Source organism: Diplotaxodon limnothrissa, linkage group LG2 (genome assembly GCF_057381915.1).
Source record: "Diplotaxodon limnothrissa isolate DT_005_m linkage group LG2, D_limnothrissa_male_GT1.1, whole genome shotgun sequence".
NCBI lineage: Eukaryota > Metazoa > Chordata > Actinopteri > Cichliformes > Cichlidae > Diplotaxodon > Diplotaxodon limnothrissa.
This window is the reverse complement of record NC_140597.1, coordinates 2887391-2905461: the sequence shown is the minus strand read 5'-3', so window position 1 is coordinate 2905461 and position 18071 is coordinate 2887391. Positions and strand designations below refer to the sequence as shown.

The following is an 18071-nucleotide window of genomic DNA, read 5'->3' as shown; positions in this document are numbered from 1 at the left end:
TACAACGAAGTAGAAGCTAGAGAGGTGACGGTCAGCAAGCAGCAGTAGGGCTTCATGCAGAGAAACAGTGTTGAGAGAGTTCATGAAGACGTACAAAGAAGGCAGGTGTAACACTGAAGCTGCAAGTAGATGTAGGGAATGAGGAATGGTTGAAATACCAGGAGTCAACCATGTAAAGAGGCATTTTATAGAGAGGTGATGGAGAGATTGTTACAGAAGGATAGGAGTAAGAGTGAATGGGTGGATTTACAAAATGGCAGTAGGACCTGTTATGATGTTTGGTTTGGAAGTGATGCCACTGACAAAAAGACAGGTGGCAGAGCTGAAGGGGCTTTTCCCCTGGGAGTGACCGGCACTGACAACATTAGAAATGACCACATCAGAGGGACAGCTCAGGTGGACTGCTTTGGAGATGAAGCTGAGCAAGTTTGCACATGCATGTTGACAATGAAGTCGCCCGGCACAAGGAAAAGAGGAAGACCACACAGGACGTTCATAGATGTAGTAATGGAGGACACGCTGGTGTGACAGAAAAGGTTAGGGTGAGATGGCCTTTTCTTCTTCTTAGTGCAGAAAGAAGAAGAAAATGTGACCTTATAGCTATAATGGTTATTTTGTAGAAAACCCCACTTTGAGCAGCGACGGCTAAGAAATGCCATTAAATGTTTACAGAAATTCTTTATGTAAATGTTGGCTCTACTGGGGGGATCTAAGTGCACTGTCAGTTTATTTACTCTTATGATTTTTTTTTATTAAAGTAAGCTCGTTGAGATTTCTTATTTTTAATAATAACCTACTAGTTTTAAACACGCTATATTTCCGTGCAAATATAATGAAATGCCCACGAAACGTGTGGCATGTGAAAAAAGGTGTCCCCGGTTGTCATGTTACCGTCGCCACATGGGTGGCAGGAAAAGCAGTCGAAGCCGTGGTGCGGTCACAGCGGTCTCCTGCAGCATGGACAGCGACGATGAAAATGTAGAAGAGGTTGTAGAAGGTACGTAACCTCTGCCATTCGTGCCGTGTACGCGTGAACGACTGCATTTGCACCGTGGAGAAGGTATTCTCAGCGCTTTGGCTGAGTGGTGTCGATTGTCTTTAAACAAATCTTCATGAGTGGATCTGTCGGCGGGCCTGCTCGGGAGCTCGCAGCGCCAGGCCCTCTGTTTGACAAGGAGATCCGCCGGTCAGGCGCGTGAGGGCGGTGTGTGGGGTATTAGTGCTCCGCTGCCAGCGTGGCTGCTGTGTTTAGTCAGCAGGGCAGGAAGTGCAGAATGACACCAAATGTTACTTTTTGTTGTAGTGCTGCACTCGTTGCTGCGCGTCTTTGTTGTTAAACTAGCACCACCGTTACACGCGGGTTCTTTCTCCCTCGTTCAGAGGCTGGACTGAGATTTCACTGCGTCGGACTAAAGTAGTGCTGTCGCGTTAGGAGACCCGGGCTGAAAACTCCGCTGTGGCGCACACAGTGCTGAAAGCTACGGACCCGAAGCCCCCGTTAGCACGCAGCCCTCACAGAGCTAATCACAGTGCTCTTTCAAAGGAAACCGACTGGACACGCTGTAAGAAGTCAGAAGGTTTAAAAAGCCCCAACACCGCCGTAAAGGGTTTCTACCCACCCCGACTAAATAACTGCCCTCAGAGGTTGAAACGGTTTAACCCGTTTCCCTGACTCAGTACTGCTTTGCACGTTGGAAGTCTGGCCTACTGAATTCTGCAAATACAACGGTATCGTGTTGCGCTGCTGTTTGTTTGCCTCATTTATATTCTAGCTGTAACTTAGTTTCATTTGCTGTAATCTCAGTTATCTACTCACTGTGAGTGAGTAACGATTATGTACGAATATGCTGTCAACCAAACTCTCACATAACACATATTAAGAAATGTTATTGTTACTTGGTGGTTGGTTAAAAGTGTGTCGAGTTATTATTGTTGAATTTATTTATTTCCAGGAGTGTTGTGATGTGATTAGCACGTGCAAATGAAGCTTTTATTTCCACTCCAGGGACGTACTGATGCTTCCTTTTGCAATAAAATAGATTTTAGTTGGTGTTTTGTCGCCAGCATTGCCGTTTCATTTCCTGACTGAAGTAAAATATTGTAACTGGTTCCGTGTGTCATTAACAACTAATGGGAACTGATTGAATTATTCTTCTGTTCGAGTTTTCTTTGAAAGGAACTTTAGTGCAATTAAACATAGAGGAACAACAGTGTTTGGTGTTTAATTGCATTAGAGCCTGACTGATTTATCAGCAGGCTGATGATATTTGCTGTTTGCCGGATTATCGATGGCTGATAAGAACCTATAAATCCAATAAAAAGAAGAGATGGGAGAAGCACTCAACAACTTTGAGTGTTGATGTTGCAGTTTGTCCATCAGAGGGCACTCTTCAACGTCATTGCTTTTTAATTTGCATTGTCACGATCTTATCACAAAACCTGTGATATTAGAAACCCGGGTTACTAAATCACCAAATATGAGTATCAGTCTTTAAAGAAACAAAAAAACAAACCTTGTATCAGTTGGGGTTTAATTTCTATCGCCGTGTGTAATGACCAAGTGTTTCTGCTGAGCTATGTCAGCACCACTGAAGAAACCACCTGATGTAACCTGCACTGAACTTCTGGAACATTGAAGGATACTTTGTTTATTGTGAGGATTTTGAAAATAATGACCCATCTATGCTAAATAGACTTTAGGCATCATTTGGTTCATACTTTACAAATCACAACTGATGTTTTGGTTGGATGTAACGGTTAAAGCAAGAGGTTAACAAGTAAGTTGTTGGAGTAGACCGAGAGAGTAAAAAATAGAGATGTCACTGTTAGCAAAAGTGTCCAAAAACAAATTATTAGAGCTCTAGACTGACATGTCCTTTTAGCCAGGTGCCTCTGTAATCATCCACGGGTCTTGTTGCTGCTCCATGAGGGACGTGGCTAAAATGTAACAGTAGATACAGGAAGTGCTTTAGGCGTTTAAGAAAGGAGCTTGAGGACCTCAGCAGAAACCTTTACAGGCTTTATTTGTAGTACTCGTTTAAATCAGCTGAACATGCTTTGTTTAGTATTTTATGGTAGATCCATGAAAACAAATGGATGGGCCTATCTGGGATCTATTTCTATAACCTGATTTCATTAAAAACTCATCCTCATCACACTGAAACATTGTGTCTGCATGAACTTTCAGGTCCATTGGATGAAGATGGTCAGCCCCATGGTTTCTGCACTGTGACCTACTCGTCCAGTGATCGCTTTGAAGGACATTTCACCCATGGAGAGAAAAATGGCAAGGGCAAGTTCTTCTTCTTTGATGGAAGGTACTGTAAACATAACAAACTAAGGACTTAAATAATCTGTTAGGATCACTGATGGGGACGTAAATCTGACATTACTTGAATTAAAAACATTTACTATATCTGACCGCTGTCACTGCCAGATATGAAAGATGTATGTTCTGCATTTATCTGACAAACGCCTCATTATTGTGGATATATTGGTAATAATAAAAGAAAAGTACGATTATGCATGTGACAGCAGAGGACATGGCTTTGAGCAGCGGTCAGTTTCCTCCAAGGAGAAGAGTGTAACACTGCAGGAGCAGTCAGACGCAGGTATTGTGATAGTGTGCTGTGCGATAAGTGAACATCTGTGTTACTGCAGCTGTGTAATGGCACCTTTCCAAAGCTACATATGTATTTGCCAATAGAAGGTTTTGAGACTTACTTATTAATATTGTGTTAATGCATGTGTGCTTTTCAGTAGAAAAACAGAGTAAAGTTCTTGAGCATTACAGTTACAAACATTACTGGATTACAGGCAGCGGCATCAGAAGTAAACAAGAAAACAACTACTCTCCTCCTCCAAGTCCAAACATGCAGTACAACACATGACTGAGCGGCTTGCCCCGTAGATGGAATAGATTATTAATGGGACCATTGCAGATATACCAACACAGTCTGATTGTGGGCTGCCAGAAAACCTGTGACCAAACCTGTCCGATGTAATTACAAAACCATCACAGATGTAATTTCCTTTTAAAACTACCCCTAAAATTGTCGTGCAGTATACATTGAGTTATTTTATGCCATACCACCACTACCTCTCTCAAAACAATACCGCAGAAATGTGAAAAAGTTTTGTTTGTTCTTTTTTAATAAATGATATCATATGGCTGATATAATGATAATATTATGTTGTACTTTTTAGAATGTCAGCACTGGTTTTGTTTTTCAGGATTAAAGTTTGTCCTGAATAAGAAGGAACAGTTAGACAAACCTCAGAAAGAAATACTGGAGACATAAATAACCTTTGTCTGGCCCTATTCACCTTGAAGATTGAATTTAGACTTCAAATGTAAAAATCTTAATTGCAGTTGTCCTTCTTTTCCCTCTCACAGCACTTTAGAGGGGTTCTATGTAGATGATGCTCTGCAGGGCCAAGGAGTGTACACCTACGAAGATGGGGGCGTCCTCAACGGGACATATGTGGACGGAGAGCTTAATGGGCCTGCTCAGGAGTTCGATGGCGAGGGTCACCTGGTGTTCAAGGGCCAGTACAAAGGCAACAACCGCTGTGGGGAATGCTGGGTCTACTACCCTGTGAGTCAGCTTACTGTCTAACTTCTGCTTATACAGAACATAGCAGAAGTATTTCTAACCATGTGTATTGTGCATGTTGGCGTGTACTGTGGTGCGTCTAGGACAGAGGCTGTGTGTTTGGGGAGGTAAACGAGGACGGGGAAATGACTGGTGACTCTGTAGCGTATATCTACCCTGACGGTCGAACGGCTCTATATGGAAGCTTTGTGGATGGGGAGCTCATTGAGGCCCAACTTGCTGCTGTCATCTCCAACCAGACTGGGAGACCACGCTTCGAAATCAGCCCCAATAGTAAGGAGTGATGCCAACGTCCACATTTGTTTGTCGAGACTTTTGTTCAGGAGTTGATGCATTTAATAAGAAATTGCCCTTTTCCTAAAATTGATTATGTTGGATTTTCAAGATGCAAAAGGCTAAAGCGTTAATAGATGTGAATAAATAATAATACATTTATTATCAAGAAACTGTGTTATGGTATAATGCATGATGACATGGATTGTTTCAGTGCAATGTAATATACTGGAAACGTAATGATAGAAACCTCAATCATGTGCACGGGCAAGCTGTTAAATTGTTTAGCAGTTTAATAGCTTGCAGCTTGACAAATGGACCAGACTAAAACATCCCATTTCATAATTTGTACTTCCTGTGTGAAAGTCTCTCCTTTGCATTTTGCTGCACTCTGCCTGGACAGCTTTACTTTCTGCTCCTACCAGGTTTAAGAAGATTAACATATAACCAAGTTCACGGTCCATGGATGCTAATATGAAAGTTTTCGGTTGAGCCAAATTGTGAAACTGTGTTAAAACCTACAAGAGCTGATCTTATGTTCTTGAAAGCTTCCCCTTAAAGTTCTAAAGGATTTATTAAAACTGCTTTAAGTTATACACTAACTTCTTCACATCATCACTAAGTGCTGCTCCTCTCTCAGCTGGTCAGTGTCCAGAAACGTGAGACACAACGACTATTAATATTTAGGCTAGTTTCAAGAGCCGAAAGCCAGCAGGAGCCATGGATGCAACCGTTTATTTAAGCTGGCTAATGTGACTGAACAGTTCTGAGATATATGTAGAGGAATTACTGTCACTTTGGTATCATTCTAATTGAAGTTTGTTTTTTTACATTTCACTCATTAACCAATGCTGCCTTGCATGTGCTGTCCACCACCCATGCTCGTGTCATTTCCTCTGGCCCTGGTTAATATGGTTCCACTTGTATTTCATGGAGAAAGGCCTGTGGTTAAAGAATCCCACTAATCTGACAATCTTCTTTTACAGGTCCTGTGTACTCGTATGACAAATCCACATCCACCTGTATCGCCACCCATACTCTGCTTCCAGATCCTTATGAGAGCCAAAGGTAGATACGTTTTATAGGAATCCTGACCAATCACATTGTTCCTCTTGAATTCGTGGTCAGTATTTCATTGTCTTACCCCTGCCTCTGTTTGTCAGAGTGTTTGTGGCAGACTCTACAATCAGAGGAGCGGGACAGGGACTTTTCGCCAAGACAGATGCTGAGGCCAACACTGTGATGGCTTTTTACAATGGAGTACGCATCACCCACTCTGAGGTATGAAACACAGACCACAAACAACGCACCAAGGTCATTAAGAGTCATCATGTAGCAGTTTCAAATATCCAGTGGCCTTGAGGTTTCCAGTGATGAAGAATGGACCCACTATCGTTGTCCCCCATATACCACACCAAACCATCACTTTTGTTGTTCCAACAGTCTTGGAGGGATCCATCCAGTGTGGGTTAGTGTCAGACCAATAGCGGTGGTTTTGTTTGTTAACACCATTCACATAGAAGTTTGTCTCATCACTGAACAAAATCTTCTGCGTGAACTGAGGGTCCTGTTCCAGTTTTTGTTTTGCCCATTCTGCAAATTCTGTGGCCGATCTGGGTCATCCTCGCTGAGATGCTGCAGCAGCTGGAGTTTGTAAGGGTGCCATTTGTGAGTAGCTGATATCCGCCGAAGGGATGTTCGACTAATGCCACTCTCCAGTGACATGCGGCGAGTGCTACGCTGTGGGCTCTTGCTGAATGAAGCTAGGACAGCCACTGATGTTTCTTCATCAGTGACAGTTTTCTTGCGTCCACATTTTTGCAAATCCAACACTGAACCAGTTTCACCAAACTTAGCAAGCAGTTTGCTGACTGCAGCATGGGAGATGGGTGGTCTCGTAGGGGGTCTTGCATTGAAATGTGCTGCAATGACCCGGTTACTGCGTTCACCAGAAATCAACACAATTTCAATCCTCACGTGTTAACCTTCGACATGTCAATGGCTGTGAACAAAGAGAAACTTGTAAATAACTCATGAAAGAATAAAGTTACGTTGAAACCAAGCACACCATTGTTGTGACATTACCAATAAGTTTGATGTGTCACATGGCCCTCTTCCTATTGAAGAAACAAAAGTTGTATCCAAGATGGCCGACTTCTAAATGGCCACCATGGTCACCGCCCATCTTGAGGAGTTTGCCCCTCACATATACTAATGTGCCACAAACAGGACTTTAATACCACCAACCATTCCCATGTTGTTACGCTGTATCCATATGAATGGCCCACCCTGTAGAATTATCCCCATTAAATGCGCTTGTGTTTTCTTTGTGTTTTTATCCGTGACTCATCAGGTGGACAGCAGGGACTGGGCACTGAATGGAAACACAATTTCACTCGATGAGGATACCGTGATTGACGTCCCTCAGCCATTTGGCCAGACGGACAGATACTGCGCGTCTCTGGGTCATAAAGCAAACCACTCTTTCATCCCCAACTGCAAATATGACCCGTGAGTATAAGCTGACAGGTTGACCAGCAGAGTCTGACATTTAAAAAAAAGAAGCCTGATGTGATTACAAATTGAACAGAAATAACCTCACTCAGACCAGCTGAAGACTTTCTGTAGTCATGCACCACCAATGTTGTTACTGCTCCCGAAGACATCAAGCAATCTTTGATGAGTTATACAGAAGGGAATTATTTTTAATAGAACTGTTTTTCCTCAGCTAGATCAGTGGTTCTCAAACCTTTTCATCATTCCCCACACATTCACGCCCCATCGAAGCAAAACAGTGACAGAAAGCTGCAACTTTATTTAGATAACAAAGTCATTCACAATGAATCCTTCAGTAATTTTTGTTTTAAACAAACAACTTTCATTTAACTATTTGAGGCTTTTGTCACTAGACTGCTTCATTAGTCTGCAGCACTTCTTCAAAAACGCAACAAGTTAAATAGAACGTGAACATTGCCAAACATGGAAAAATAAAGTTCAGTCTTAGTTTTATTAAAGAAAAGAAATCCAGAAACTTGTTCACAGAGATGAAAACATATAATTCAGTGAGAGTTTAATACTCTTCACTCTTAGTGGCTGCAGTGAGCCTGTTTCTGACTGCAGAGCTGTGCTGGGGCATGGTCTGCAGCTGCAGGGGAGACGGGCACACCTGATCAAGCCGATCACGCCAATCCCCAATCATGCCTCGCTGGCTTAAAACTGAATGAACTGGGTCCTGTTGTTGTTGATGTGTGTAGGCTGTAGCACAAAAGCTTCAGCCCAGTGTGTTAGTGGACAGCTGCAATAAGAAGTATTCTGAAAATGTGAACACGTGGTCGGGTCTCTCGTGACCCAGTCCTGGTTTTCGGCACCACTGTAAACGATGCACGACAGACCCGACCACGTGTTCACGCTTTTCAGTGCACTTCTTCTTCTTCTTCTTATGGACACACGGCTGCAGCTTTCAGCAGATGTGCATATTATTAATCCTAATTAATTATAAATTTCTTTGTTCTGCCGTAAAAGTTAGTTCAGCGCGACTTTTCTGCCAGGTAACTTGTGCCCCACCTGTCAGAACTGAGAACCACGGAGACAGTTTGAACAGTTCAGTGGTCATGCTGTCTTAATAACACACAGTGTCGTATAGTGGGGCTGGAGCCGTTTTCAGCTGTCGGTAGGTGAACAGTGAGCCATAGCCTGGACAGTGAACACCTGATTTGCATGTGGTTATTCCCCTTCCAGTAACAGCAAGTTAAAGATCAAGAGAGAAAAAAGTACATGTACCCCGCTTTAACCCCCTAACAGCAATGGTCCCATTAATGTTGTTATGGAAAATATCACATCAGCACCAGCAGTGGATTCTTTGGTTTTGGTTTTTTTGGGGGGCTAGTCAGTGTAAGGAGGCTAATGCTATATTCATATATACCTCTTGACACAGGTTGCAGTTATTCTGTGTAGTTGGCCACACTTGTACAAAGATGACAAACGATACAGCTGCTCAGGAAAGCCTGAGCTAAGAGCTCATTGAACTAGCGACATGTAGTGATTTGATTATTTTATTTTACTAAGCTTCAAATGACAAAAAGCTAACTTAGCATGTGAGCACTGTCAAGTTTTAAAGTTAAACCAGTAGTTGTTTTTATAAGCAAATATTAGCATTAGCAGCTTATATCTCATCTGTGTAGAGTAAACACTGAGTTCAGGGTCATCAATCAACCATCATTACTCTCATCATGCACACATTTATTTATTTACGTGTTCGTCTTTGTAAACCAGCAAGGTTTCTTTCCAGGAGCAGGTGCTTAGAGCATTGTTTGCCATCCCATTCAATAAAATAACCGTTGTACCATTCATGTGGAAGCTCCGTGTATTCTATCCTTGTGTTAGCCTGCGTTAGCCTGCTGCACCATCTGAGAGTACAATGTAGAAGTCTCTAAAACACAAAGTTAGATGCTTTGAGAATAAATTCAGGCACCTGTTTACTTTAGTTAACTTTAGTTAACTATTTTAAACAACACTTTCAGTCACTGCCACTTAGGGCAGTGGGTGATTCTAATAGGACCAGTCCATGGTACATCCTGCCTCCGGCCCTGTCTCATATCACCTTTCCTACACCAAAAATGTTCCAAAGATTTGCCCCGAGACCCAGTAATATACTAAGCATCTAACTTGTGGTACCATGACAGACGTCACTGTAGCATATCTCACAATGAAATCACAAAGTAGTGTTTCTTGCCTGACTTTGTGCATTTGTGTTTATCCTGGGTTTGCACAGGTTTGTCCATCCTCGTTTTGGGCCGATCAAGTGCATCCGAACCTTGAGGGCTGTGCAAAAAGATGAGGAGCTAACGGTTGCCTACGGTTACGATCACCAGCCAACTGGAAAAAATGGCCCGGAGGCTCCTGATTGGTACAAGCGAGAGCTAGAGGCGTTTGAGCAGAGAGGAGGGGCTCCTACTGGACAGTGAGATTGCAGATGAATACCTCTGGACAATGAAAACGTTCCCCTCTACCTGTGCTACCACCTTACAAGACTGCTGGAGCATTGTGGCAATTGATATTAGAGAAATATTTGCAAAGTTACCAAGTTTAGTATTCAAATGGAATACTACTTGAGCAATTCAGGATGATTGGAGGCCTCTCTCAGGCCAAAGAAACACAAGAACTATGCAAGAAACCAAATGATATTAGAGGAGACACATCTGTGGCTGGAGGCGCCGCTCTGTCTGACATCCTCTTCATCACACACACCCTCATTCAAGTCAAGATTTCTGTGCAATGATGACTTCCTTCAGTTTCCACTGTCTGAATCCTCACTCGCTGTATGTGTCTTCTAGCTGCTGTTTACCTAACAGAGCTCCCCTCCAAACACCACTATTTGGACCCCACAGTCTTTGTGTCATCTGTTGCAAACTGTTCAGCCCACACTTCATTTGCACTAATTTACGTATCCCAATCTATACATTTCATAAAGTGTAACTTGACAGATCTGTTTACTTGCCGTACAGGATAAACATCGCAGTGGCTAATTTATTTCTAAGATCTGAAGTGGTTAGGTACTGTACGCCCTGAGCTTTGTAAAGGGCGTTTCTAATCCAAGAACTCTGGGAGAAAATAATGGAATGTCTGCCATTACTCACCTGTGAGCTTGTTTCACTTTTCTAACCAAACTATCTGTGTGCATATGCTCTCGGAAATAAAAGTACAAGGTAAGGAAACCCAGTCTGCATGCATCATCATCTTAAGACACAAGAATGGAAAGTTTCGACTTTTTTTGTTTTAATTTTTAATTGGTAGAATCTCCTGTAGCAGCAACGACCCCCATAACATCGCTGCTGATTTATAAAACGATGAGGACAGACTATTGACGAGTTCTCATCCTCTCTTTACCCATGTGCTCATTATCCTGTGTCCTGATTTATCACATCAGCCAAAACAGCGCTATCATTAATATTTTAATGTTTACAAAAACACAAATACAGTCACTGAAGAAAACAAGTTTTCACCGCTCTGGTTTCAGATGTCCAGGAGGCTACTTGGTAAACATGAAAGTAAATCTTGGCTTCCATATTTTTATTCCTTGACTCTAGCTTTGTGTGATTCACAGTTTACTTGCGTACTTGTAATAAGAGCCGTGTGCCGGACATCATACAGGTGCACGAATAGAAAGACTGTTTGGATCCTAAAGGTTTGGTTCGTGTGGATTAGGTGTAGATATCACAAAGAAAATCATGATCAAGATCTTAAAGATAACCTGTAAACACACACTCACGGTGTACAAGAACAGCTTCTTACTGCAGCAAAACAATGTTCTGTAAACTTCTCCATAAAGCTACTTGTGCAATAACCATTAACCTGACAGAGATGAGAGATGGATCAAAATGTTGTCTAAATCGGGAAAGTCTGGGGGCTCCAAAGCAAGTTTTATTTCAGGGAAAAGCCTAGCTTCTTCTATGCAACGTGTCTTATCGATTTAATTGATTATCGTGGCTCAAAAGTCCACACAGTTGAGAGGATCGCTGTTTTCAGAGTCCATCCATTTTCGTTCCTGGTTTTGCCCATCGTTGTGCAGCTTAGGAGACCGGGCCGGTCGCAGGGCTGAAAGTCTTTGGACCGTGGAGAGCACGGACACTCCACGCCGAAAGGACCGGGCTGGATTTAAGGTCAGGAGCTTCCACGGTGTGCGTGTTAAACCTGCAGTGAGGGTGGGGCTTGGCTGCCCACGGTCCAGACTCTGGACTCGGAAATCCCTTCCTGCTCTCCACCTGCCGCCGGGCACAGGTTAATGGATAAACTTCCTACCTGCTGAACCAACATCGAGATCCGTCGAGTGCCCGGAAGATTCACTTTACCCGATAAAAGGGCCGTCGGACGAGAACAACAACGACACAGGTGTCGGTAGCGGGACTCATGTTTCTGAAAGCCGCTGCGAGCATCAAAGTAACTTCAGGTTTCCACCGTCGAGCAGCTCCACTTTTCTTCTGACCAGAGTTGGCACACGAAGGACTTCAGGGTGCTTTGCGTCGGGTTAGCACCCGGACATGGACCGGTACAGGTACTTTATTTTTAACCAGAAGGGCGTGCTCGGCCTCGGTATCCTCCAGGTGGCTTGTGCTGGTCTCTGTGTGGTCTGCGGGCTCATGGACGCTGTTTTTCGCAAGGACACTCCGCTGAGTACCACCAGGACGCCGCTGTGGGGAGGACTGGTGAGACTAACGGGCATTCAGTATAACACAAACCCGCAGGACACCTGCCTGTTCGGGTATAAAACTAAACGGGTTTCGTCACTTAGATCTCCCGCTAGGATCCTTGTTTTGTCATCACTTTTCTTCTAAGCACTGTTTTGACCAAAGCTTTAGGCAACGAGTCTAGCGTTCTCTCCGTGAGAAATACACGGAGGATTTCCGCGTGAACAGTGTTAAAGACTTTCTCCCTGCATTTTAAACTCTGTCACTTTCTTTAGATCATGGCCTCTCCAGGTGTGCTGGCGCTGTTTGCCTCCCAGAGGAAGAACCCAGTACTGGTCAGTGTGATGGTTGCCAATTATTCTTGACTGATAACATCAGCAGGACTTTTAGAATGAATGACCGTGTCCGTTTCTCTGGAAAACAAGCAAACAAAAATAACAAGTAACACAACTAACAAGAAAATAAAAATAAAAAGATTCCGCAAAGTAGTCGGAGTACATTCAGAGTTGTACTTTAGTTAAGGTGTTGGTGCATCTCTCACATTCGCATTAAAGGCCAACCATGCACCTTTGCTGAACTCATCTGTTATTTGATGCCTGGCCACCATTGTTATGTTTGTCCCCCACACTGCACTCTGAGCACTACAGCCAGTGAAACTTCACACAGATACAAGTGTGTGATGGGTGTTACTTCAGCAGCCCTGTCACAATAAAGAACCGTTTAAGGACCTCTGGTTAAAACTTGGATTTGGGCCTTTCCTCACCTGCCAACCTGCTAATGTTTACATATTAAATCTGCCACCAGCAGGTTCCTGTTCAGTCCATCAACAGGGCTTTGGACTAAAAATAAATTATTTGGATTATGATGGTCAAGGATGCAAGGGACCAGGCGAGGTAGATGCAGATGGTCCAGTGTGGAAGAAGAAAGTTTATGATGTACTTAATTTATTTTCCTCTTCAGACAACATGTTCTCTAATCGAACTCTAACAAACCGATACCCCGCCCTACACCTAATTCTAAACCAATACAAAACTCATACAGCTCTTTGGAGCGCTGTAAGAACCAGCCAGACTGTATTCACTTTCTAAAAATGTCCTTTCTCCAATGGTTTGAAACTCAAACTTGGCTTCATTAAAAGGTAGTCGTACACACATAAGCACAGAGTCCTCTTTCTTTGGCTGAACTTGTGTGTCTGTCCTCAGGTGAGTGTGATGGTGGTGGCCTCAGGCCTGTCTGTTTTGGCTGCAATCATCATATCAAGTTACTCCTGTCTGACCCTCACCTATGGGCAGGAGGATAAAGAGGTCTTCCATCACCACAACAGTCCTGAAGTGGTAACCTGCACACACACAATCACTGTTTTAATCAGTGACTCATTTCTTGACGAAGTCAGTTGTAGTAAATAAGACCTGGTTGCATTTCATCAAGAACTAACAGGTCCTGCTGTTGTGAATGACCAGCTTGAGGTGCTTTTACACAACGAGTTTCAGGAACTTTAACTTCTCAAGATCATCTGCAGGGGTAAAGTGGTTGAAACATTCAGGAAAATACGTTCAATCCCTGTCTGCTCCAGTCTGCATGCCAAATATCCTTTGGGAAGATACTGACCCCAGGTTGCTCTCCAGTACATCCATCGGAGTGTGAATGTGTGTGAATGTTAGATAAGAAGTGCTTGTGCAAATGGGTGAATGAGGCAAGTTGCTTTGAGTGCTCAGAGTAGAAAGTGTTATAGGAACAGGTCCATTTATCATGTTCCGGAGGTCTCCAATTATTTTAGATGTGACACTGGTCACCTGCATCTCCTGCACAGTTACTTGTGCAGGAACCTAGCATAACCTTTCTGAATGTCCTGACACATTAATGTTGTTCAGCAAACAAACGAATCAAATTCCATGTTTGGAGTTTTTTGTTGTTGTTGTTTTTCTGTTCCTCTGAGTGGGTTGATGATTTACATATTTACCAGCAGCTCATGTTAGCATGCCTTTAAGCTCACATCTTCCAACAATGTCAGAGGCGTCCTATTGGAGAGGGAAACCTTGCTATGCGCTCTCCTGATGTGATCTTGACTCACATCAGCAGCACTTCTGGCCAGCTGTTTCGCAGTAGTGCAGACACTAGGATGAAGCATGGATGTGTGAGTTGGTGTTGCTGCTAAGGATGTGGGACATCAGTGCTGCCTGTCTGTCACATCCTGATGTTTTTTATATGCCCTCCTTTGTACGACTCTATATATGCAGACTTATCCACAGTTCATGGAAGTTGATTACACACAAACATGTCTTGTGGCTTTCCAGTTTTGTTTTGTTTTTGGGTAGTTTGCTGAAATGTGTAACAAAAATGTCCAACACATGGAGGGATAAATAAATGTGCAGCTTTTTGTTTCGGTGCTGGTGTTTTAGAGAGATAATTTCACTCTGATCTCCCCCCATTTCTTTATTACACACACACTTCATGGCTGTAACATTGTTCGTCTCCCTGCACAGACGTTTGTGCTTCATCGGATGGTGAAAGGTGCCAACGCCACCATCCTGCTAACCTGCGCCATCAGCCTGGTTTTCTCCTCTGTCATCGGCTACATGGGCTGTCGCAGCATCCCCTTGTGTGCCTGCTATGATGCCAGAACTGGACTGGTAAGGACAGCATAGTAAAAAATCATAACATGTTTTCATCTCAAATTATTTATTTAGAATGAACAAAAAACACAAAGGTCAAATTTACTCTAATGTGCTGTAATTGTAAGGAACAAGAACCCTGAAAGTCATGATTTCATTTGAAAACGCTAAGATTAAAGCAACATGATAACCCTCACATTAAAATATGAGTAACAGTGTATTTCAGAGGAAGACGACTCTGGTTTTTAACTAAAGAAAAACATGAACTAATAACACGTGCAGAATGTTTTTATGTTGCAAACATACTTGGACAAAGACACGGGTCAGGACTAAATGTGTTTGCCACACAGATTTAAACAAAAAAAGAAGCTACCTATGGTTGTTTTCGTAGGATTGTCCACATTCACTAAGGAGCTGCTAACATTAGCCTAAAATATTAGTTACAGCTTGCTAGTTCCAGCATAGCTCCGCATGTTTCCAGACTAGATGCTGCAGATTTTGGTCCATACTGACAGTTGCAGCAGTTGCTATAGATTTGCCATTTGCACATCCCTGATGCAAATCTCCCACTCTGCCACATCCCTGTAATGGATTGAGGTGTGGTGACTGTGGAGGTGATTTGAGTGCAGCGAACTCGGTGTTACTGAGCTGTTTGAGATGAGCTTTGTGACGCTGTGCAGCCATCAGAAGATGAGCACACTGAAAGACGACATGGTCAGCTTCATTTATAACGAGTCTCCAAAAGTGTCTCCACCATTACAAGTGGCACCAGCATCCTGAGGAGCAGCTGAAAGCCAGGATGGAGCCGTGCGCAGTTGATAACATTTTGGTGAGTCACTGTGACCTGATCGGCTCATAGGAGCAGCACCCAACGGCGTCTTCTGCTTTAGCCCGTTTGATTCAAAGTTCAACAAGGCTGTGCTTTCTGAGATTCTCTTCGCCACACCTTGGTCATAACGGGTGCTTATTTGAGTTCACGTTGCATCAGTGTCAGATTGAAATAGTCTGGCTCTGATCTCTGGCATCAACAGGGAAGTGCAGCACACTATACATTTACATCAAAAGGGCTTTGGACAGGCGTACCTAATGAAGCGGATCCTAAATGTTTGCAGGAAAATGGCCCAGCTGTTTGAGCTGGTTTATTGATTGTGCGATATCAGCAAGCGCTCTCTGATTAGTTTAACGTCTCATTACAAAGTGCTGTGAATTTCCCAACTGTGGGACTAATAAAGCCTATCTTATCTTACGCGTCTTATGATTATTTTCAAAATGATGGTTCCAGTTGGAGTAAACAAGGCAATTAAGGCCAGATATGATTAAGGGTGGGCGTTGTGGTTGTCAGGTTGCTGCCATATAAGTCCAGCGTGTCTTCATTTCTTAGTTGGGTCCACCCCTTGGTTCTCATGTCCAGTTTCCTAAAACCAAGCTGGTGACGTCTTTAAAAAAACCCTTTACTAACCAGTGTGACATAATCACAGTGGGGTTCTCACGAGGCCACACCTGGATGTTCTGTTTTCACTTCAGTTTGTTCACTATGTGTCGTGTGTGTGTTTTCAGGAGAGCCTGGTTCCTCAGTGTGATCCCGGGGACACGGAGATGTGCACTTTGCAGAGTAAGCTTTAAATGTGGATCCTGTGTTAGGAAATTTTCTCAATAATCAAGGTGAACCCAGCATATAACATTTTAATGTGGTGGATTTAGGTTAAGTGTGTGTTGGTGTTTTATCACCAAACAATGATAACAAAGAAAGAAATTTCAGACACTACTCAGGAAATCTCACCATGAAGCCTCTGACAGAGAATGAGACAATCATGTACAATGAAGCAGCAGGTTCAAAGGTCACGGGGGCATCCACATTAGTGTGCTGCTCTGTCAGGTTTGTGTAGCAGTGTGCCTGATTGGTCTCTAGTGGTAAAAGGAAGTAGCATGAGCACTCTTCCTCTGAAACATATTCATTAATCTTTTTTCTTGTACTTGTCACATGAAGCATTGTGGGAGGGGCTTGAATCGAATCTGCAAAACAACAGCATCGTTTTTCTGATGCCAAACAACATAGGCTGAGCGGGCCACCATTATGATCCAGAGACTTCTAATAAACGTCCCACCCATTAACTAGTCACGCCTTTATGCACCACAAACTCAGGGGACCCAAGTCTCGCCCGTGTTTCTGTTTTTTGTTGTCCAACTCTCAGCAGTCCTGTAATGAAGTTCTCATGTGTGTCCAGCAGGAGGAGACAACAGGCTGTTTAACTCTCCAGCTCAAACGACTCACAAAGACGATCCAGAAGAAGAGGAGGGTTCCTCCAACCTGCCCCCATACAGCAGACTGACCTGACACCATGCCTGTTGGGGACTTCATACTCCTGCTTGCTTCCTTCTGACTGCAGGTTCATTATATTTAAAGCTAAAGTCTATGGGTTTACTTCTGAGCACAGGCAGAGGCGGAATTACATAATTCAAGTGAAGCTCAAGATGCCAAGTCTTGAAAAACAGGACTTTTTACAGATCTGTTGGAGAGACACGAATTGTTGCGCTGTGGGAGTTTCTTTTGGTTAATGGCCTCACAATTCCACAGTCAGACTCATTTAAACTTGCCAAAGCCTGAACACCTGTGTGTGCGTCGTGTCAGTACTTTCATGTTTAATTCTTTTTACGCTGTGTGAATGACTTTTGCTCTGACTTAATATATTTGATATGTATGCATTAAATACAAATTGGACTGAACTGTTGGAGAGCTGAAACATTATTGCACATAAAACCACAGAATCTCCCTTTTTCTCCACCAGTTTAATGGATTTAATTCATTTCTTTCGGCCCATTTACAGTAAGATATACAGCAATCCTGTCTTGCATCTTTAAAGAACAAAAGTAAACCAAAGGAAGTTACAGTAGAGCCCAGTGTGAAGGCGGACTTGGAATGAAAACAAAGGACACTTTGCGAACAGAAAAAAGCAGCCGAGCCCACAACAATTAAAACCCACGCAGTGCCCACCCCCCCATTCCAGTCACATCACTGACAGGCTCCACAGATGCTTGGGCTGTGAACAGCAAGTCCTGAGAGAAAGTGGTGTTTTCATTTACTGTGTGTCTCTAGTGTACCAGCTGTGGTCAGACATGCACAAACTGACACAAAGCCACAAAATGACTCTATGGACACCAGCAAAGGGGCCGTCGCTGCTTGTGGACGGAATGATGGCATTTATTGTAGAATGCTGCCAGACATGCTTAGTATTATATCACAAGCTTATGTGTAATCTAAGTAGCGGATGTAGACATTACTCCACATGTTAAGACACCTGAGCGACGCACTATGAAGTAGGGAAATCCAAGGTCAGCGCAATGTCTACAATAACAATTTGCCTGATAGTTAATTTTCCCTTTTTTGT

At 43.2% G+C, this 18071-nt stretch overlaps 2 protein-coding genes across 2 annotated transcripts; both read left to right on the top strand.

The window, feature by feature from the left end:
* Positions 1 to 900: 900 nt before the first annotated feature.
* On the top strand, positions 901 to 10776 carry setd7 (SET domain containing 7, histone lysine methyltransferase). The gene is made up of 8 exons (XM_085365593.1): positions 901 to 997; positions 3188 to 3317; positions 4397 to 4598; positions 4700 to 4889; positions 5876 to 5957; positions 6053 to 6170; positions 7243 to 7400; positions 9661 to 10776. The coding sequence occupies exons 1-8, from the start codon at positions 901 to 903 to the stop codon at positions 9851 to 9853; spliced, it is 1170 nt and encodes a 389-aa protein (XP_085221719.1). The 3' UTR covers positions 9854 to 10776.
* Positions 10777 to 11410: 634 nt separating this feature from the next.
* On the top strand, positions 11411 to 17451 carry LOC146638020 (uncharacterized). Its single transcript, XM_085359821.1, has 6 exons — positions 11411 to 12091; positions 12349 to 12408; positions 13276 to 13407; positions 14557 to 14703; positions 16243 to 16297; positions 16911 to 17451. The coding sequence occupies exons 1-6, from the start codon at positions 11927 to 11929 to the stop codon at positions 17018 to 17020; spliced, it is 669 nt and encodes a 222-aa protein (XP_085215947.1). The 5' UTR covers positions 11411 to 11926; the 3' UTR covers positions 17021 to 17451.
* Positions 17452 to 18071: the final 620 nt, after the last annotated feature.